The sequence below is a fragment of the Myripristis murdjan genome, chromosome 3 (genome assembly GCF_902150065.1).
Source record: "Myripristis murdjan chromosome 3, fMyrMur1.1, whole genome shotgun sequence".
Lineage (NCBI taxonomy): Eukaryota > Metazoa > Chordata > Actinopteri > Holocentriformes > Holocentridae > Myripristis > Myripristis murdjan.
In genome coordinates, this window is record NC_043982.1 from 19,856,768 (window position 1) to 19,880,231 (window position 23,464).

At 41.5% G+C, this 23,464-nt stretch overlaps 1 protein-coding gene across 1 annotated transcript in view; it reads right to left on the reverse strand.

The window, feature by feature from the left end:
• Positions 1–23,464, reverse strand: part of wtip (WT1 interacting protein) — a 42,179-nt gene that overhangs the window by 11,438 nt on the left and 7,277 nt on the right. Inside the window, exons 2-3 of the mRNA XM_030046635.1 lie at positions 17,670–17,771; positions 870–937 (exon numbers count right to left, since the gene is read on the reverse strand). Coding sequence (XP_029902495.1) covers positions 870–937; positions 17,670–17,771 — 170 coding nt within the window. The remainder of the gene's footprint in view (positions 1–869; positions 938–17,669; positions 17,772–23,464) is intronic.

Here is a 23,464-nt window from a genome sequence, read left to right on the forward strand (position 1 = left end):
AAATACAAAAATGGAAAAGCTAATCAAAAGAATCTGAACAAGTGGATCTAGAGCTGCTTTTTAAAAGGTGTGTGTGCCATGTGCACAGATCTAGACCGGATCTGGAAGGGTTAACAAAAAAAAAGGTAGAACACAACGAGTTTCTTGTGGCTCCAGTAATGTTTTGGCACTCAAGCAGCGTAAGCATCAGCAAGCTGTCATGTGTTTGATTCATGCAATTGATGTTTCAATTTATTAGCTACTAGGTAATGCTGTGTATCACTGGTGTTTGCTCCTTAGGACTTTTCATGTTGACGGTGTAACTTGGCAACAACCACGGCAACTAGACAACACAACGACTCAGCTATCAGAAAATTCCGGCTTTCTCCTTCACACAGTTAAGACTTTGTTGGCTTTATGTACATTGAACTGGTAATTACAATTATTCGGATGGCACTTGAAGGCATCGTGAGAGCTGGCTGTCACTCTGACCGGTTAACCTGCTGCAGATGGACCAGGAGCCTGAGAGCTGCAGCTGTTGCGAGACCCCTCCTCCTGCTCTTAATTATAAGTGCTGGGGAGCAGCTCGTGGGGTAATTGAGCTCCTCGGGGGAAATTTGGGGAAATTAGTGTGAATTGGAGGGGTGGAGCTCGACTCTAATTGTAGCTGCAACGTCTGTTTCCTCTGGAGGTTTGCAGAATGTTCCCTGAGATCCTGATGCCTGGCTCGGCTTCACCCCCTCCTCCCTCACCTTCACTGTGGGCTAATGGATATGGAGCTGATCTACTTATTATGAAGCAATGATCACACACACACACACACACACACACACACATAAACACAGAGTAGACAGACACACTGAGACATACACTCAACACACACCACTTACCAGGAAATCCTCCTCACAGTAGACCTTGCCGTTGACGTTGTAGAAAGCTTTTCCTCTCAGCCTCCTCCCTGAGAAAAAAAAAAAAAAAGCTACATATTTTTGCTGTTCCAGGAATTCAGGAGTTTATCTAATGGCACACAAATGCTTGACACAGAAGCGAATGTTCTGAAAATGACTGGTGGGAGGTTGGAGGAGAAAAAAAAAAAAAACAGAGAATGTTCATTGGAAATCGTTGGGAGTTCGGTGCCCCAACAATGCCAGAATGTTTTGTGTGTTCATTTTGAATCAGCAGAAATACTGTAAAATAATGTTTTCTGAAAAGCTTGACATCTGGAGAACTGTGAGAGACAAACAGACAAAGCTGTAATAGGTGCTTGTCAACAGGGACAATGGCTTTTGATTGTAGAAGTGTGGCTATCGATGAAAACTTGACTCTCTGTGGTGTTTTCATACATTTAATGAGGATAAGAATGACCATATTATAAAATTTCCACATTCCAAGATAGAGTTGTGATGGGTGTACACTATCTGGTCTTCAGTAACTTCGCAGGGTTTTAGAATCTCAGAAAACATGATGATGAATGTATGAAAAATAGACACTGTGAGAAGTAGAAAAGAAGAGTTTCTTCAAAACTAGGATAGTCAGGGCTGTGTTTGCCAGACCCACTTCCCAGAAATGTTTACTTGTCACCACAAGGACTCTCCAGTATTTTCTAACAACACAAAATACATTTGTATATTATAATATTAACTGTAGGCTGTATGACTTTGCCCACAATGCAAATTATTATTGCTTTTTTAATTTCAAACTGGTGAAAACATGGATTGTGCATGTCTCTGAGCCCAATCACGTTTATCACCATGATCAATATTATTGTTAATGACAATAAAATCATCAAAGATATTGAAAACAATACTAGGCCTACAAATCTATGAAACCTTAATAACTTATGAGGCTACAGATGATCACTGCACCATCTGCGGTCTTCAAGGATAGCTTCACACAGAATAACAGAGTGGCAACAAAAGGCATTTTAGCCTTGTTCCAAGTGTATTTTTGTGATTCTTACAAAGCTAAAGGGCAAAGACAAGTCAAGGAGGGAGGCTGCTGTTAGTTTATGGTAACTAAGCGTAAATAGTTCCTAAATGTCAACACTGCAGGCGTTGCTAAACCACTAAAGAGCAAGAGACACCAAGGAATTGAAAAATCACATAGATGATAGTGGAAGAGGAGGAGTCAAAGCTGATCTCTGGTGCCGTGGCAGAGTGTTGAACCGAGTGTGTTAGAGGTAGGAGGGGGCTTTGTTTTGTTTGAAGAGGACAGACTTTTACACTTTTACACTACCCAAATGATGAGAATTATGACTGTTAATTGTATAGCTGTACATGAATAACACACTACAGGTATCAGATGAAATTTCCTGTATATTTTTTTTTTTATTATTTATTTCTGCTTTATTTGACAGTCACAGCAGAGAGAAACAGGAAAAGCAGGAATGAGGTTGTCATGCAGCCGTTATCTTGTCTTCCTGAGGTAGAAATTCATTGTTTCGTCAATGTATTTTAAAGGTCCTTAAACATTTGCAACCAATTTTTTTTTTCCGCAGGTAATGTCACTACTAGGGCTTACACTATGTTAATTCTGAAAAAAGCCAGTCAATACGGCAGTTAGTGACATGCCAATTTTTAGGCCTACATACTACATAATACTATATACTTTTTGAGAAAAAAACACAATTTTAATAACACAAGTTAATAACTTCAGTAACAATCCATGATTGAGTTTTACCTTCATATTAAAAATTTTTTCGCCAAAGTAGGGAGCACTTTTCCAGTTGATGGCTAGATCATTTTCCCATCAAACTCACAGCTAACATGACTTCCCACACTCTATCCATTAAGCCATCACAACAGAGCACGAGGGGTCGATGCGGAGCAGATGGCTGTCCAAATGTAGGTGACGTCCTGCCAGTACCTCGTTTAATTACATCTTCCATCGATGGCAAGAGGAGTCCGCTCACAACCGTAAACAATCAATACAGCAGGCACAAGCCGGTATCCAAACAACAAATTCTCCCCTCCTCATCTCTACCTCCTCTCCCTAACCCTGCCATTGAGTATGTTTACATGCACACCATATTCTGGTTCGGGCCAATATTCCGGCTAAGGTAACTGCGCCGCGGCAACTGGAATATTCCATTTACATGTTACTTGGCATGCCGCCGTGTTTCGGTGTATTCCACTCTCTTATGTAATGCGACACTCAGCCGCGGGGGGCAGCAGTACGCGTATAGGCGTCTGGTCTGCCGGAAAAACAGACGAAGAAGTTTTCTTGTTTTTCTTCTGTCGCTAGTTCTATGTTTTCTCCCATCGATATACTCCATGATATTTAAGTCTTTCATTAGCTGAAGGCGGACTGTAGTCTCCTGGCTCTTGCTGCTGTTTGCCATGCTGTTTGCCATGCCGTTTTCCCGCTTGCAGGTAACCATAGCAACAAAGACGCCACAGAATTCCTTGCGAGTCGAGCATGCGCAGTCGTGACTGAATATTCCGGTTCGGGGCATTTTCCGACTAAGGTGTTTACATGTCCCAATATTCCAGTTGGAACAGGCATATGCCAGGGGGCTTATTCGGAATTCTCTCCAACCGGAATATGACCTTAATCGGGTTCGGTGCGTGTTTACATGACACGTGCGCAACCGGAATATTGCGAATATTCCGGTTAATACAGGAATAAAGTGTGCATGTAAACGTGCTCATTGTGCACCCTTCACACCCTGACCAACAATAGTGGGTTGAAGAACAATTTGACGTAGGCCTGAACACACACACACATACACACACACACACACACACACACACACACACACACACACACACACACACACACGCACACAACAGCAGACATATGTATACAGTGCAGCAGGGCCAAAATACTGAGGGTAAATTCCTCTGGGCGAGCCCTCATTCATCAGAATCAGTTTGAATCCAAACTAAAAGGAAATTCTCCTGCAGCCCCCTGCGATGCGTCCCTCAGAGCTCGCCCATTCAAATTCATTTAGCAGCAGCGGTGTCTCTCTGGCAGTGCGATGACTTCACCCAGGCCTGGCAACTGAAGCACACAGATCTCATAAATCTGGCGGATTAGTCAGATTTAATTGTCGTTCTAAGCCACCATTGATTTTATGGGTGTCCCGGCATGGGAAAAGACGTGCCGTGCCCCCCACCTCTTAACACCGAAATTTATGCAATCGCTGTATTTCTCACACACACACACACATACACACACACACACACACACAGTGTCACAATGCTGGGAGATGGCAATACATTAACACCCACATAAATGGCTGCAGCAGCCGAGGAATGCTGTCCACACAATAGGTGAGACTTTTAAGACTTTGAGACTGAGGAGCAATTAGCATTTTGGCAGTTTGGCGCAGGGGGAAAAGCACCTTCCTGGGACTGAGGAAGAACATGATGTGAAGCCACTCCGGAGAGACTTAACTTGTGGAAACCAATGCTTTTGAGCGATTTTGCTTGTTAGAAACCGTGAGATTCCACTGGGGCTGGGAGGTGTTGCTGTGTGCTCGTCTGTGGCCTCTGCTCTGGAGATTGGGGTCTAGAAGGTGAACACAAAGGCCCCTTGCGCTGATGACTGTGTGGTGTGCTGCTAGGGGAGCGGGCCGACTGAGCAAACGGGGACATTCCTTCTGCCTGAGGTCACTAGCTGGTCCCATTCAACCCCCCCCCCCACCCGGTTCCCTCACAGAGAGGAGGAGGGGGAAGGCTCCATGCCCCTCTCTCTCTCTCTCTCTCTCTCTCTCTCCTCTGGCCCTTTGTCACCAGACAGCACTGCACAGACTCCGACCTCGTCATCGCACTACAACTGAGAGATGATTGGAAATGGGAAAGACTGCTCTATCTTAAGTTAGGTATCAGAAAATCATGTTTAAGACGTTGTAATACCTTTTTAATGCTTCCTGGCAAAGGAAAGTTCTGCAACTATGATTGAGCTTTATTAGAAAAATGACCAGGACCACAACGGGAAATTTAATGTTGAAGCAAAAACATGTTTGCCATTAACCCTGTCTTGCATCTAAGAGTTGACATGCACGTGCATCAAAATCTGTGGCATACTGAAAGTGCAAGTAATGTAACACAACAGAGGAAAAACAAACCAACACTACTGCCAGTCCAATTCACACCTTTTTATCTGTTTTTGCTCATTTTACATTCCACCTCCATCTTCCATCTAATGTTATGATTCTATAAAAGAAGAGTTTAATGGAAAATAAACCTACACAAATAACATTGTCAAAAAACATAAAATTATTGATGGAGGACAAGTTTCAAGGCAGTACATTTATATAATTTGAGACTTATACTTTTTAAAGGTCTACAAATGACATGCAAATGGTCATTTGGATGGCACACCAAAGACAGCTGCCTTACAAAGATCATGATGTATAATGATACAAGATTCCCCCCTCTCACTTTACTTGGCTCTACAAAATCCCTTGTATTTCTTGTCCTATTCTAAATCCTATTCTATTTGCTTTACCAAAGCACTTGTTTGTACCATGACATCACTTGGCTGGGCATTCTGCTGGTACTTGTGTTGGACATGCTGCGTTTTTGAAACTTGTGCATTATCCATACATGAACCACTGCAGTGTTTCCCCTAGAAATTTTTTTAGACCTGGTGGTATGCACAAAAAAAAAAAACTCTAAACAGACAAGGCGCACAGGATGGCATACTGCCACAGTGGGCTTGGGTCGAATGGCACAGCAAGTGGTCTGTGGCTTATACATTCATATTCTTTTATATTCATATTTTTGCTCCCTTGACCCTGTCTCCCTTCTCCTCCTATGTATTTTTGCATGAATGCAAAGATTTGGAGAAAACATTTTATATTTGGTAGTCAGTGACCTGCTTGTTATACTGATGTTACTGCAACCTGAATACAGTGATGACTTACCAAGTTGAATTACGGGGAAATCTCTTCACACGCCCACACTTGCTCAAACCACAACAATAGCTAACATTTAGCACAGGTAGTAGGATGACTGTGTAACATCAGAATTAATATGTTCAAAACACAATGATACAATGATCATGAACACATGGCCCCACTAGGTTGTAATTTAGTATTTACAGCACAAAGAAGAGACAAAGACTTTCCCACAAGAAAACTTTGAAAATCAGAAAAATCTGAAACCTTAATTTGGAGAGTCAACCTGACTCTGGTCGGTGCTTATAATAGTGACATCATGCATTTCCCATGCAACAACCTACACTTTTGAACAGTGCTGCATCACCACTAAGGCTCCCAAGTGGCAATGTATATTAATTTCAAAATAAATGCACTTTTGTCATTATTTTTGTCATTAAAAGCGATTTTGTTGGCTTGGCAGAATTCCTGTTGGCCTAGTGTCCCCCCAGGCCTGTACAGTTAAGAATATGAACCAGTAGGAAACAAGATTTCTGTGATGCACAATGTGAGTGCAACTTCTATTAATTTCATCTCTGTGGGCCTCCTCTTCCTCAGTTCGAAGCCTCTAAGAGCTGTGGGACATGTGGCATTTTCCATGGGGTTCCAGGGCAAATGGCTCCTAGATTAGGATTTTAAACTCCAAATACTTGTGAGGTTTTCTTTTTTCCCCTCAACATTTTTATGACATTCGTTTCCCACGACTCAAATGTTTTATGGAGGCCGTGTTTCTCAGACATGCATTGTTAAATAATGGGAATGTTCTTAGCTCCGGATTTCACTCTTTCATTACAGCAACAACACCCAAGAGAGGGTTCAGTATTGTACTTGTGGGCATGAAGGAAACATTTAAGTACCAATAATCACAGTAAATAATTCCTTCTTGATTTCTTCTTGAATCACTCAGGGCAAATTTAGGCCAGCAGCTGAAAGTGATTCAGCAGCCAGGCCTCATGTCTGTAGATCATCAGGCCCTTGTGTGATGAATTATTGCACATATCTTTTCACCTGAGTACTTTGCACCAGTCAATTTTGCATCCTGAAATATCAGCTTGCATTTTTTTTCTATTCATTTGTGAGTGTGAGCTCCTATGTGTCAGTTTCTTTGTGCCGTTCCAGCCCTACACACCGACATGTTTTCAAACCCAGTCAGAATGACAGATGCAGGTTTGCATGTTGCAGTGGTAACATTTCCATACCTCCTCTTTGAAGGGAGTTGCGATGGTGTATGTTTTTTTCCTGCCCGCTACTGCACAAGACCAACCAGCTTCTCTGACTGACACCACATTTGGCATGCAGGCAGGCAACGCAGACAGCCTCAGCAGCATCTGGACTTATCAAGCATGCCTGCTCCCACATGAGAAAAACACACAGTGAGCTCAGTGTACAGCGATCTAGTGATTTCATCCCAGTGATCCACAGTCCCTTGAGCCACCACATGAGAGCATGCTCCGTCAGTATTTAGACAGACTGTTTGATGTTTTGGCTCCATGCTCTTATTAATTTAGATGAATTACAGTGAGATCTAAGTACAGCCTACAGTCTGCGTCAATTTGAAGGTATGTTCAGGCACATTAGATAAACAAGCGAAGAACAGGACCTCTTTTTGTACATGAAGCCTAACTTTAGGATGCCAAGTTTTTAGAGATTACAAGTATACAGTGTTTAAATTAAAGCATTTTTTTTAATTTAAGGTACAAAACAAAACCAAAAAATCTTAAATATAAAAATCTCAGAGCCTTCATTATCTGTCACTTCATTGGGTGCTAAATTACCAAGGCAGTAAGAGCTGCATGGTAGGTGCAAATGATGACAAGTAAATGAGGTTCTGAGTCATGAAACAAGTTTTGGATTATAATGTTTAAGTGATGGAGAGACTTTACTCAAGCAGTTGTTTTTTGTCCTGGCTAACTTTCCTGACACTGTATAAAAAATGGTATTTTCACATCCAAAATGTTAAGAGTACAAATCCAGAAAAAACTACAGCAGTGTTTCACCATCCGAGCACTTATGTTGTTTTTGGTGTCTAAGAGAGAGAGAGAGAGCTCGACAGGACTGACTATTCAATGCTGCCTGTTCTTACGTCGCTGTGCCATACAGTCATGTGAGAGTCAAGAGCATTTTAATCTCACATGACATATTGTTTGAAATGACTGATGCTTGGGTGCAAAAAATGCCCTGAAATAAAAAAAAAAAAAAAAAACACATAAGAAATCACATCCCCAGCTATGTTTTCAGGTTGAAGTCAGAATGACTCATAGCTACCCAGCTGCACTATCTAAATCACAGCCTGGAACCTGGCTGACTGTATGCTGTGAAAATACCAATAGTAAGGTTTTATAGACCAGTCCTAATGTGAAAATACCAAGGGCAAGCTTTATAAAATCCTAATGCTACCATTCTGACTTTAAACAGGCAAGACGGTAAGACTCGGGGTTAGCTGATGAATGCCAATTGTTTATAAACTGGATACACATGCTTACTGATGCTAATTAACACCCAGGCATCAACAAAGGTGTGCTCACTGAGGCTATGTCCACACAGAGATTATTTTTTTCTGTTTTGACCTCCTGTGCACACAAAAGTGGTGCATTTGGTCACTGAAAACATTTGGAAATCATCCTCAAGAGTGGATTTTTTTAGTGCTGTTTTTGCTTTGCCATATGTAGGTGAAAATGGTAAAAATTTTATAAAGGCTTGATGACGCTGAGGACTGGGCCAACAGTGACTTTGGTTACAAGATTCTTTGGTCTGAGGAAGAAGAGGAGCTTGACGATGAGCAGAACCAGAGGCTGAACTGGGAGCAGCCAGCTGCTCTTGCTCCTGTCCAGCAGCTTCCTGTGGAGCTTCACTGGCTCCACAGGAGCTCAATGGCTTCCTGACAAACCTCTGATGTACATCAGGAAGTTTTACAGCTGCAGGCGTATCTACTTCAGGTTCCTGTGCAGCTTCAGCAGCTTCCTGACAACCTCTAGCACCTTTCCAAGCAGCTTGAGAAGCTGCACCTCCTGCAGCTATGTGACGAGATTCTGCAAACTTTCTGAGGAACATCAGGTGCAATCTCAGCATCAGCCTCCTTCTGGTCCTGCTGTGTCTCCTAAGAATCTGAAATCTGGAGAGCAGGCCTGATAATGTAAAAGTCTCCACCCAGTTCCTCCACACAGAGTTACAGAGAGCTCTGTGGTATGACAGGTGAAATGGCTCAACTTAAAATTACAAAGTAAAAAGTGTATATCTTAAAACCGGCAGAGTTAATGAGGGACAGGTGGGTGGGTGCAGGAAGGCAGGGTGCTGTCAAACGGATTATGAGACTATTATAAAGAAGAGACTGTCAAGTGTCAAGTCATCAGTGGAGCTGGGCTCTGATTTCATTTAAGCAGGATCTCCATCAGGTGGTGAACTCACACCTTAGGCTACATGATAATAATGTTGATTTAGACTGCAGCTCTTGACAGGAGCTTTCTGCCTGCAGTGTCTAAGCACAGCCAACCGCCTGACAGCTCTGCAGCAGAACAAGTGAACACACGACAGTAATTATATCATTGTTCCTGAGGGTCTGAGGGTTGGTCTGGTTGTTGCTGACCAAAGGGTCACAATATAACCACTATCACCTAGAGATAGACTAGTTAGCTGTAAAACAATGGTTAATTTAACTACTGTTCAGCCAGTGGGAATGGTCTATAACCAGTGTGCCGTGTATCACCCTGATGGATACGTACGGCCACACTGCTGTTCTGCAGTGCAAATGAGTCATGGGTCCCTCCAGGCCAGCGGGCAACCACATTTAGCAGGTTCAAGTTGGCACCCAGATTAAATGTATGCTTATGGAAAGTTTGGGAATATTTAAAATGTTTGTGATTTAAATAAGGAAAGACTTTTGGTGATGGTGATTTGATGTGCACATATAAACAGCCTCTTGCTCCTATAATGTCTGGCAGGCTAATATAACATGGAGATCTCATTCTACTGCTTTAGCTTGCACATTTGCATGACTGGAATGTGCTTGACGGACGACAGGTGCTAATGTAGTGGCAGGGAACATTATGTGCTGACTGAGAGATTGGTTTTGGAGATGAAAATGAAGAAATCAGACAGTGACTTGGAAGTGGTACCTTGATTATCCTTATTAACCAACAGGATCCAAAAGTCTCAGCTCTTATAGAATTCCAAAATCTGTGCGTGAAACGGTCGGTGGGACTGCTTTTGAAATATAAAAATGAAGTAAGCGTTTTGATACAAATTTATATAAAATACAGCTGGGGGCCTCTCACTCACAGTGAGGCATTACCTTTACTGACCAAGTGTGTCCGTAGATGCCCTCTGTGCCATTTGGAACTGAATAGGAGTCAAGTCATGCTTCATGAACAAACTCCAACATTATCTTAATCTCAACAAACTCAGAAAATACAGTCAGTCTTTATCATTAATCATGTCAGTAAAATCACATGTACGCACTAGGATATTCTGTTGTTGCCTTATTGTAAATTAACACTTATGTTTTTTTCTCTTTGCCTCTATGTTTTGCCACCAAACAAACAAACTATTAAGGTGTATTTCTCCTGCTGGTGGGAGACATTGCTGGGATTCTCTCCACTGCCTGTCTGCCTCGCGCCTCCAAAGGGAACAAGTGGGTTTTTGTCACCTGCTGGCTGTGATGATGAGGAGCAGAGGGGGGGGGGGATGGAGGGGGAGGATGGAGGGGGAAGGCCAAAAAGACAGAGCCAGAACTTCAGGCTGTGAAGGGGCTGATTGGCTGGATGGATGGGTATGTGGAGGTGGCGATGGGAATTTCAAATGAATTATTCACATAGATGGAGCACATGCTAGTCTGTCTCAGCAAAATTTTGACTATGTCTTGGTGAAACCCAATTATAGCAAGAGACAGTAAATTTACACACCTCAGCCAATCAGGAGCAAATATGTATAAGTTTCATTTAAATTTGATCAGCAGCATTTGAGATACTGTGAGTGACAATGATCCACATTAAGGTTGTGTGATATGATGACATATATATCGTGGGACGAGATATTCTAGTAATGTTGTCACAAAAAACACTTCACAGCTGTATTTTACATCATCGAGTTGGAGCTCCTAGGTGTTTCTGAACGCACCGTTACTACAGGTGGGCTTGAATAACAAACAAACATGGAGGAGCGTGACACAGAGTGAAACACCTTGCAGCACTCTGACACAGAGCAGGACTCAGCCCAAGACAAGATGAGGAACATGTACCTAAAAAGGGGGTACTGTTGTTGTTTGGGCATTGCTTGGATATAAGAAATCTGTCACCGACCATAAAAGAGCACTTTGCAGAGAGACCGGTTCCCACGTCAGTCTCCAGCACAACAAACCTCCTCTGCCATTTACAGAAGAACCACGAGAGGCAGCACAGGAAGTAACAAAAGATGTTAACTACACAGAAGGCAAGCGTTGAAAGCAAAAGCAAATCTCAACTCTGTTAAATGTCACTTCTGAATAAAAAAGAGAAAAGAGAAAGTGCTTTTCATCTGTATTTAGTCCACAGAATTATATAGGCTATATATATATATTAAAAAAAAGAAGTCGTGGTTATTTTGTAGAGACAATTTTTTGATCAGAATTACAGGAAACACACTATATCACGACATATATTGTTACCAAGATATGAAATTAACCGTATCATGATAGAGGATTTTGTCCATATCACACAGATACAATAATCACATTGTAATTATGCAAGCGCCAGCAGCAAATTGCAACGCTCCACTAGGAATTTTGGACTTTTATTGCTAGGTAACAAGTGGTTTGTCCACTTTTACTTGAGCTGCGTCTCTAGATGTTGCTGATTGGCCAATGTTTAAAATCCCCACTTATTAGATTTGGACAGGTTTGATTGGTCAGGTGATTTTGACAAGCATTGTGTTCCAGCTTCAAGTTGAATCAAGTTCAACTGGAAACATCCTCTGAGGAAAACAATGGCAATTATGCCCCTGTAACTGCGTCTGCCACTTGCCAGTGTGATTGCTGCCTTAATCTGATCTCATATATCTCTCTGACAAAAGGCATCTAAAGCTAGAAAACTTCTGAGAATCATTAGCATCCAAGCTTCCGTTGGAACATAACTCATCCAAATAGAGTCATGGCCTTGCAAACATTCAGTAGGAACCAAGTCTCTAAACATCTATAAAAGCTGAATGATGGTGTGCATCTGGTGGTCTGTGGGCCACTTCCATCTCCCACAGCCGACAATACGGCCACTAGATTAGTAAGCTTTAGTCACCGTAGCTTAAATCAACTGTAAGTACAATACCAAGACATTGACTCATGCACAGACAGACTTGATTCAATTATATATCTTGTAATCTCACATTTCTGTTTGCTTCACATGTTTTCGTGCATGAAAACCCAAACAACAAACTGAGTGGTCTGTGAGAAGTTAAATGTGGGCCGATACCCGCAGTTTTTATGTTATTTGTTTTGTTACACTTTACCATTATCTTTATGAGCTACAGCTGTGCACAGGACACTACAATTTCAGGACCCTTACAAATGCATATAAATAAATGCATGCAACTGTGTCATGGGAAAGTTCATATTTTTCGTTTTTCCAAGTCACATTTCTGTCGAATGAGGACACTCATTCTAAGGCTGTGGCTGCAGCCATGCTGATCTGTTATGTCTGTCCATCCATCTGTTTTTAATTGTTTTTCAATGAAAGGGCTCCAATTGTTGACAATGCTTCCGCCTCTGGTGTGTTTGTTTCAGTTTTGACGGACGGAAAAGTATGGCGAGGCTGAAGTTTTTTGGAACTGACAGAGAAATCGTCATGTGAAGCTAGCAGAATGGTCATCCATGTTGATGAGCTCTTTCCAGATTCTGACACAGGAAAGTCAAAGGAATTACAAAATAAAAGAACGGACAGACTGACTTGCCGTCAAATTTCTATCTGTACAGTGATGGATCAGTGTGGCCTCAGCCTAAGACACTACAGGACACTTCCAAATATCAGGACATAAAAGAAAGTAAAAGGTAAAAGAAGACAGCAGCACACCCCTGTAAGTGAAGGGTTACAACAGATAGTTTGTCCGTCCCTGCTGAAGAGTCTCTCACTCTCCAGGGGCACTGATCCTGCCCTCTGACCACTTTGGTGAAATGTGTACAAGTATGTGTTTAAGAGAACAAATAAATTCCTAATTAGACTGAAAGTAATTGGAAAATCAACTTCCTTTTTAGGGCAGCATACAATTAAACTTGCATGCGGTACCTTCCACCATCGTTTTACTGACTAAAATGTTTCTTCATGTCTCCTGCCTTTCTGCTCTCTCTCTACTGCCATTATCAAATACAGCAAAAACAAAAACAAGAAACATTAAATTTGTCTATACCACATTCCAAAGCACTACCAGCTGGTTAAATCTGCCTCTGCACATCTCAGCAGGATTAAAATTTTATGGTCTGTAAGTTACTTTGTGTTTACACTGACACAGACAACAATGTCATGCTACAGTTTGATGCCTGATTTGTAGCTCTGATTCCACTGATGTTACAGCAAAAACACAAATAATACCAGAGCTATCTGCTGATGGGTAATGTTCAACTGCACTCAGTGTTTCCATGCCAACAAATGAGGAACTAAGGCAACCATGGTTGACATCGGCTGAAGCTTCTCTGGATACAAACACTAAACGGACTTGGAGCATTTTTCTTCAGCAACCTGCAGTGTGAACGCGCAGCTACTGATAATGAAGTCTCTGACTCTCTAGAAACTTAATACAAAGCACTGAGCAGTCACGATTTTTCAGCTTTCAGGTTTGTGCTGCCTGCCAGCTGCAGCTGGTGGTGAACAAGCTGGCAGCATCAACAGATTTGAGGAATCCAAGCCCCTGAGCTCTCTCCTATCGTCAGTGCTCTCAGAAACGCGTTGGGTTACTGTAACACAGAAATGAGTCATCGGCCTTGCGGCAGACAGCGGGTGAGCAAGTGATCCAGCCTGAAGCAGAGTGTGTATTTTTTAACTCTATCCTCAGAATGCAATCAAGCTCTTCATCAGCAACACACTGCTTCATACTCATACAGGTATTCACATTCTCCCTTGTACAATGTCTACAGGTAGCCAATGAGCTGCTCCACTGGAGCGGCTGGGAATTAAGTCCCTTTTTCATGGGGACTTTGATAATAACTGTTATGACCTTTTACACACCTAACTTTCCCCATGGATTTTAACCTGCTTCACCAACTTTACGTCACCATCCATGGCGTGCATGCCAGGTTGGAAAAAACAGTCAGACAGCCTGTTCAGCTGAATCAAATTTGGCCGTTCAGTGTGATGATTCACCTATTTGTTTTATTTTATATTTTTATTTATCAAGTTATTTTAAATTCATGGACCTACCGTGAATAAGAAAAGGCACTGGCACAAGTCTAAATGTTTATTTTGATATACTACAGTATTCTATATCAGTCAGCCTTAATAAAATGTGACATAAGAACATGTTTTTGAGCATTTAAATTTGAGAAAATTCATAAAGACAGCTGCATGAAAATTTTAAGAGCTGGCCAATCTGACTTGCCAGCACGGAATGCATTGCTACAATGCTGCTATCTCGAAATAATGGGGTGGAATAATGAGGCAGTACAGGTACGTCTGGCTAAATTAAGCCCATAAACTCATTTATCTTTTAGTCATTAAAAATATGAATAACGAAATAATTAAAATGACTACTTGACTCAAAGAAAATCAGCTGTCTGAAGAGGCCTGGGAAAAATGATTCAGGGGCCAGCCCTTTAAAAAAAAAAAGAGACATTATTCACGTTCTTACAGGATGAGGTATAAATTTAATTAATAATAAATCTCATATTTTTAACAATTTTTAATACAGTTGTTCATCAGCATCCAGGCTTGAACTCTGCTTCAGAATACAGCGGACCATACACTGCACCGGAAACATTAGGAATTGTGTGTTTGTGTGTGTGTGTGTGTGTGTGTGTGAGTGAGCAAGCACATGTGTGCATGCGTTTCCCTGTGTGCTGTTTAATCTGAGTCCATGCCAGGCTTGCCCCCTCTGATAAGCAGGTCTGGTACACTTTGTGACTGTCTGATTGAGGTCCTCCAGGGAAGGCCGGCTGAAGTGGAGGGGGTAGTTTGCATTCCTGGCCATTTCATGAAAAAGGGTGCAACCATGGGAGTAAGCCAAGAGGAGGGCTCAATTATGCATGGTTAAACAAAGCCCAAGGCTACCAGCGAGCAATGTCTCAGCAATCTCACTGTGGAGCTCCAGACTCCAGGAACACCTACTCTTTGGCACATTTCAGCCAAACGGGTCTAAAGGAAAAGAAGGAAACTAAAAAACAAACAGACAAAAAGGCACATTTTGCTTGATAAATCACTGGATTGTGTTATGACAAGTGAAGGCACTTTGAAACTAAACTTCTCAGAAGCCTTCAAAACACTCCACTCAAAAGAAAACATTCCCATTCACATGGGGTCAAATGATACATCACAGAGTTTACGTTAGCAATAAACCATCTAGAGAGGAGGGACGGCCTATGAAGTTATCAACAAAGAGCTGTGCTGGGCGCTGAGCAGAAAATGACTTGCTGACTTATCACAGACATTATTTGTCCAATAAAACTAACAATAATTCTTTCAGTAATAATGTCTGTAGCTATTTTACGACCTTTTACCCCACCTCGTCGTCCTTTTGTTTTGTACCTTATTGTATATTCTGATCATCTGACATATGTTAAAAAGCATCAAAACAAGCAGTGAGACCTACTCCATCACCTACACACAGCCAGTGTTCACGCTGGCTCAATGCAGTGAGCACAGTGATGAGGGTGCCTTCTGATTAAACCCTAAAACATAATCAAGAATCTTAGAACCAGCAACTCTATTTTAACCGGGTCAAGGGTTATTTTTCACAGAAACCCCAGAACCCCAGCAACTGGACACTGCCCCTCATTCTTCAGCCACACAATAAATCGGAAAGAATGTGGATTTGGTTACATGTAAATTATAGGCAGTTCTTCCCGAGCCGGGGGGGATCAGTATCCATGTACAGCTCGCACATGAATGGAGGCAACCTGGCTAGAAACTCTCTCCCGACATCTTCCTCTTGTTCCACTGGAAACAGGAGAGGAGGGTTGGAATCGGGTAACAGGGAAGCCCAACGCACACGTACACACACACACACACACTCTGCTGTATTTTGAGCCCAAAAACAGATTTAATTGGGTCTACAGAGCCAAATAGTGTCTTGCATTTTATGTCTTTGTGTCCTCATTACCTGGCTCCTGCTGGACAGAGAGCTAAAATGTCCACTCTACAGATTTCTCCCTGAGGAAAATTCTTCGACACCAGATGTTTTGATACCCGACTAAACCAACAACACCAGCTCTGACAGAATGGCAGCGATACTAATAAGCACTTGCAGGGGAGTCCAGCAGCGGCTGAAGCTCAGAACTATGCTGTGTGTTCACAAATAAGACGGAAAGCTGCAGACACAACGCTGAGGGCAAACAGTTAAACTGGAGCATCAGCTCACATTTTATACTGATGTTACCGGTGTTTCTTGAAAGCCTCGGGACTGTTGCAATATGCAAAATACAGATTTATGGCAGACCTGCGATTTAGGCTAACTGTCAGGTGCACGGACATCACTACAAATATAGAGTATCACTTGTTTTTCCAACGGCACTAAGTTCACCAAACGTGTCAAGTAGCAAACTAACAAATCTGGTTTGATTTTGGAGCAACAGAGTCAGTGATCACTGACCTACCTCAAGGCAAAACGTGATATCATGACTAATCTAAAAGGGTAATATGGCAAGTAGTGAGCTATTCAGATGTACTGACAAAACAGGACCACTACACAGTATAGCTTGTGTACTAGCCTGGTCTCTAAATATAGCAAGCAGACTGTGGAACAGGCTGTAGGACATCCATTATGTCATTCTGTAGAAAATATAAAATCGTATAGTGGTGGTGAAATACCAGTGTCACTGCTACTTCAAATCTGCCAACTGCAGTGCTGCCAAAGAGGTGTCAAATAAGAAACATCAAAGAGAAATATCAGCTCTCGCTTTCAGCTATCACTTACTGCGTGTTTGCGTCTGCATCCAGTGTAGCGGTGTTAATGGAAAAGGTGAGACATGTTGGATGTTACTGTTCACAAAGGTTTATCAAAAAAGCATATAATTAGTATTTACTTGATTCACACAGTGGATCAAGTATCTGATCTATGTCACACTGGGGAAGGAAAAAAACTGCAGTGAAGTAGATTCCAACAGAACTAGACTTCGTTGGTTTTTGGACAAAAAAATGTAAAACATAGACAGGGGGCTAAATTACCAACACAGGTCCATATCAAAGGTGAAAGCAACGGGACTGAAGGGTACATCCTTGCTGATGACACAACCTGCTCACAGCTTCATAGGTTGTGTATCTCTCACTAATATAGAATGATTTTTTTGTCTTTTTTTTTTTAGACAGGCTGTGTTTGCCGATGTTCATCTGCTTCGCTGCCTTCTGGATATTGTTAACCACTTAGAATAGGACAAGAATCAAACAGACTTGCTGTCTGAATAAAGGGAACTGCAAGGGAATAAAAGGAATTGCCAGAGCTAATATTCAAGCTTTTGAGATTTTTTTTTTTTTTTTTTGAGAAAATCAACTTTATTTCAAGTGTGTACCAGATCGGTCACTATGGTGACGGCTCTGCTCATGCCGCATGAGGCTGAACTGCAGTAACAATGGGTGAATGATCACTTTTGAAGACTGAAAGGATTATGTCCCTCTCTGAGCAGGTGATCTTTGCTGTGACTTACCACAGGAGCAGCAGGTGAAGCAGTTTGTGTGGTACAGGTTCCCCATCGCCTGGCAGGCTTGGCTGGCTCCGTACACACCCTTCCCACATTTGATACAAATACCTGTCGGAGAGAGGTCAAGCAAGGTCAGTTTCTTACAGTCAACTTTTTAGACATTTAGCAGACATTTTGTCATCCCAAGAGACTGACAACTCCTAAAACAGTGCAACAGGCACATCCTGGCTCATCAACATGACAGGATCCGTTCTTGGACTTAGGGGTTTCTGGAAATCATCTCAACAACTTTTTCTTGGTGACATTTTAATGTAAAAAATGCACTTCACAACCACATTCTCTACCTTTACAGGCTTTACGTTGTGTGACAGTTTCATCTCTGCTGCCTCACTAATGCTGCTTCATTACATGTGGTAATGAGTTTTAGACAGAGGTGATGCTGAACAAGGACAATGTTTTAGTCATCCAACCTTCATTAGGTATCTGCAGAAGCTTTTTTCCCCCCACTGGCAGATTTCATAACATTCCCTCTCTTCTGCTTTTGATGTGCAGCTTTTGATTTATTTTTTATTTTTATTTATTTATAATTTATTCGGCCAGGAAGGATCTCTTTTTCCAGGGAGCCCTGGTCAAGACAGCAGCACAGTTAGTTTTACATAAAAAACAATTTCACTTGATAGCATGATAGAACACATATAATGCATAGAAGCAACACAAGGGAAACTGATGACACATTTAGCACAATTTTCTCGCATGTCAAGACAGAAAACCACCAAACTGCATCAAATAAAAGCAATATAAGCAGACTACCAGGGTGAAGGAATGGCTAGGGTTATACAGATGTGAGTTTTGCTGGAAATGTAATTTTTCTGTCTGTAATTTTTCTACAAAGACTTTCCATTCTGTCTGCATTAGACTTACAGCTGTAATTTCCATGCATTACCTAGTATTGTGCAACGCGTCAATGCCAAGGCACACTCTACATCGGGAAAGTTGACGATTATATTAAAATGCGCTGACAGAAAATGCAGTGGGTGTGAGGGGTTGTCAGGAAGCGTTGTACGGCATAATGAAGAGTGAGTCAGCAGAAGATAGGTCGGGGACTCTGTGTCCCAAGAACTTTCTGTGTCTTTACTTGTTTCAAGGGAAAAGCTGACTGAGCATGCGTGCTCCTTCTCAGCAATGTACTGCTCCACAATCATAGCGGCGTAACCCCCACCCCACATGGTCTTTATTTTGTCCCTTTGGTTGTTTTCAGAGGAAATTTTATTAAAGACTAAAGCAAAACATGTGCAGTGCATATTAGCAAATAATTAGTTGATAAGTTTTAACTTCTTTCCCGCCGTTGGAAACTGGCAGCAGGCCTTGGTACAATTTGCCCTCCATGTCTTTAAATAAGTCAACTGTTGGACTTCTTCTTCTTTTTTTTTTTTTTAAACCACATTGGTTGTTTAATTCTCTGTTGATGCAATGGTTTCTGTGGGTTAAGCATTCTCCTCTGCTGTTGCCTGCATGGTGCCAATATTTTGTAGTCCCACAGACTGAATAGTAAGGTCTGATTAAAACATACACACAAAAAAACCACTACATCATTCTCACTCAGAACACACTGTAAACAAACAAACAAACAAAAACCATGAGGGACAGTGGTCACATAAATTTATGAATTTGACAACTCATAAAAATACCAGTGTACAACTGTGAATTTCAACTAAAGGTACATGTGACTATCAAAGGTGTTTTGTTTTTTTTTACCTCATTACTTTTTACCATACAGGTATCTCTAAACTGAAGGCAAATTTTGTTCAAAGTCCCTTTTCATTTCTGATACAATTTCATGCTTTCATGTCTGTGAGCTTTGCCACACAACCACAGTCTGCTACTGTTGGCCACTGAGCATCTCCACCGAGGCCACCAGAGGTTAAAAGACGATACCAGTGATTCTAAATGTTTAGTAGGGCTGGGTTTTAAAAAAAAATCAATTTAATCGATTGTAATCGATTTCCCTTTAAATTGTTCGATATCGATTCATAAAATCCAAAAATCGATCTTTTAATTTAACTATTTGTTTCTTCTTTAGACGTATGGTGCAGAGAAGCAGCCCGTGTTATCAACCCAGCTAGTCTTGCGTGATCAGCACTGAGCTGACTGCCAGCAGTCACACAACATGGCTGGAGCGAGTACACCACTGAAGGCACCACCAGCGAGTTTAAAAGCTGATGTTTGGATGTATTTCGGATTTAACAACAAGCACGAGGAAAACGACGAGTTGGACAAAAAACAAGCAATATGCAAGATATGCAACGAGAAGGTAAAAAACTCTGGAGCCACGCATTATTTCTCAGAATCAAATCGAATTGGGACCTTGTAGTATCAAATTGATATGAAAAATCTCAATCGATACCCAGCCCTAATGTTTAGCATAACTGTTAGAAAGCCTGTTTGGCCCTTACTATTAAGCAGTGATGTCATGCACAAGCACACACCTGCAAGTTTCAGTCAGAGCGATACAGATAAGGACCTCCCGACTGTTCTCCACCCTTTGTGTGTTTGCTTGTGTGTACATGACTAAATACCACACATACAGACACAAACACACTCTGTTACCTGATGTGACTGACCAGCCATATATGTATATCCTCTGAATAAATTCATAAACCTGATCATCCTCTCTGACATATTCTCTGACCGGAATATCATCCATATCTGCCAACCCAAACCACACACACTCTCCTGAGGCCCCACCTCTAGTATAATAAAATCTACAAAATGTAAAATTTAATGTTTCTGCTAATCTTTTCCCAAAGCAGGCAGCCATATTTTAGAGCTCCAATATTATTTTCCTTTTATCCAGCCATTGCTTTCCATTCATTCCACCACAATATGAAAATTAACTTCAAACTTTCTTTACACCAGTATCCCATTACCATAATAAAGTTGCCCGCATTAGTTTTCCAAAAAAAAAAAAAAAAAAAAAAAAAGCAGCAATGTTGTGTTTTGATGACTTGAAAGTGGGAGGCATGAAATGGTCTCTCCACCGGAAAATAGTCCTCAAGGAAACGTTGGCTTCACACAGCCAATTATAAGTTCTGTGGTTTAGGAATTTTGATAACTTTGTTAGCAGCAGAAGCAGAACATTATAAGGTGGGTGTTTCAGCCAAAAATTCAAATTCAAATTTTCACGATAGGTTCTGAGATACAACACTGTGCATGACTTGCAAAATAGTTTGTTGCAATGTAAAATGTGGATAAATTGTAGCACATGGGCCAAACATTCAAAATCACTGGTAAGATCCTTCAAGTTCTTTGCTCAAGGGCTTCTCGGCAGCAGGCGAGCTTATTAGTCACACACTTTCCCACCTGTCCTGATAGTGAGAACAATGGCCTTCTGATTACAAGGCTGCGTCTCTGCCATTTAGGTTACTTTTATCCCCCCAAAAAAACTGTATAAAGAACCTTAGGCGGAGAGGCCCGAAGAAGAGAGAGAGTACTGTGACCTTTAGTAAAGTAAAGGGCTTACAACTATGTGGATGTAGCAGTAGCAGACTAATGATATCCAAACTCTCATGCACAAGAGCGGCTCCACTGGGGTCACATTCCACAGGGAGTGCAGGGTCAAAGCCTGGGTGGGGTGAGCTCAGGGTCGCAACGCCTACGGGACACAAAATCCCAACAGGGGAGCTGGCTCATGATACCCCCGTCCTCATCCATGTGATGATAAAAATGAAGTTTCATTTCATGCACAAATTATCATAAAATTCACAAATTATCATGAAATCCAAGCTTTAAAGCAGGGCACTTCAGCACCGTTGCAGAGCAAGGGCCGGGGTTAATCGCAGTGATGTAATCTTGGAATTCCTTGCTATCTAAAGCTATAATTTCCCTTTCACAACAGCTCCAGTGCTGTCTGTGACATTGTAAAAACAGATAAAGGACAAGGGTAGTGGAAAACCATCCAGAGGTTACAATATCCCTTTAAACCGGAGGCTTTTGTACATAAAGTCCAGCTGAATCAAAGGCAAATATTGGCATTTCCTAGTGCAACCAAAACTCGTGACTGCACTCAGCAAAGATAACAAAGGAAAATGGGTGCTATTTGGTGATAAGGATAAAGGTATAAACATTAAAATCATCTTAACTGACTTAATAATACTGCCAAAATAAACATCTATAATGGCAAAAATAATTTTTAAAAAATTACCAGTGTGCTGGAGCCAGTTTCTCCACATTTTTAACTCCTGATATTCCCTTGGAGTGTAGTCCATAACGAGCAAGACTAGAGAGTGAAATCTCACTCAGATAGAATCAGTTAAATTGGAAAGTGCAATAAATGCACAGCAGTTTGTCTTAAAGCCACTGGCAAAATAAAATGTATTGAGGACATTCAGTGATGTTTTAGGATCCCATGATGCTACATCTGTTTCATTTACACGGTAGCTGCCTGTTACCTTAATACCAGTTTGAAACCTTCCTTATCAAGAACCGATTTCGCCCAAGAGGTTAGATGAATGTAGACAGCCTGACCAAGGAATGTATTTAGAATATATCTTTATACATTCCTTGAGCCACAAGAGCCACAGTGCCACATGACTGGCAAAGAATTCCAGTGTGGTGCTGCCCATTTCCATGGAAATCACATCTTGCGAAACAAGTAATGCCGGGCAATAGGAGTAACATGAAGTTTGAAGGAAAACAACAACATATCTTTATCTTAGCCTGTTTAAGCCTATCAAAGTTATCTTACAGCTAGCTAGCTAACAAGTGAGTGAGCACAGTAAGGTTTGCTTAATCCCCTCTAGATAAATCTATATCTTTACATATAAGCACAGGTCTCTTCAAAGGCCTATTTACATTTCATAAACTTCAATTCCAAATTTGCTTTTAAGCCACGGTGGCCTGTGCCATTAAAATTACTGAATAAAAAGGGTTTCGATCAGACATGGGCAACTGGCGGCCCATGGGCCACATGCAGCTCACTGACCTTTATTTTGTGGCCCCCTGCTGAATTTAAATTTTTTTTCCCACAGAAATTATTGACTTTGACTCTTGTTTACCATGCAGCTTGATGGCGCTGCCTGTAGGTCAGTCTCAAACAGCAGGCATTTGCATAACCTTATGTTTTGTCAGCAGAGGTCAGAGGTCAATGGCGCAGGATCATCCACCACTTTGTGATGTGGAGAGCTAAAAGCGCCATGACCAAAAGAAAAATTTATAATGGAAACCATGTGTTTCAACGCAAATGGGAGACCTAATACTTGTTAACAGAGTTCAAACATAGACCACAGTGTTTGGTGTGCTTGCAGACGGTATTAGTGATGAAAGAATATAACATTACCTGGCACTAAAACCCAGAGACACAAATATGAAAAATACACCGGTGCTGCAAGACTTTCCATCAATAAAGACCTTTAAAGAAAAGTAAATAGGCAATATAGTCATTTCAAAAATGCTGTGGCAACACAAAAATTTTCTCTTGATGCACCCTAAGTATCGCTGGAGCAAGCAAAAGCTAAAAAGCCATTGTCTGATGGAGTTGAACGACAGTGAATGGGTTTGATTGTGGCTGTGGGCTCGCTGCCTTGCATAAAAGTTGCCCATCCCTGGTTTAGACTCACTGCATGGTCTTATGGGATATCCTACACAACAATGGAACCACTTTATGTTGTCTTAAAACTTTGCCACATCAAGGAGCCTAACTGGCTTGTGTCCTATTTTGCAATGAGACAGCCCTAAGCAGCCATATTTCCTAAAAATGCTACCTGACAAGAGGCAGTGTCCTTGCAATGAAACAATAACTATAA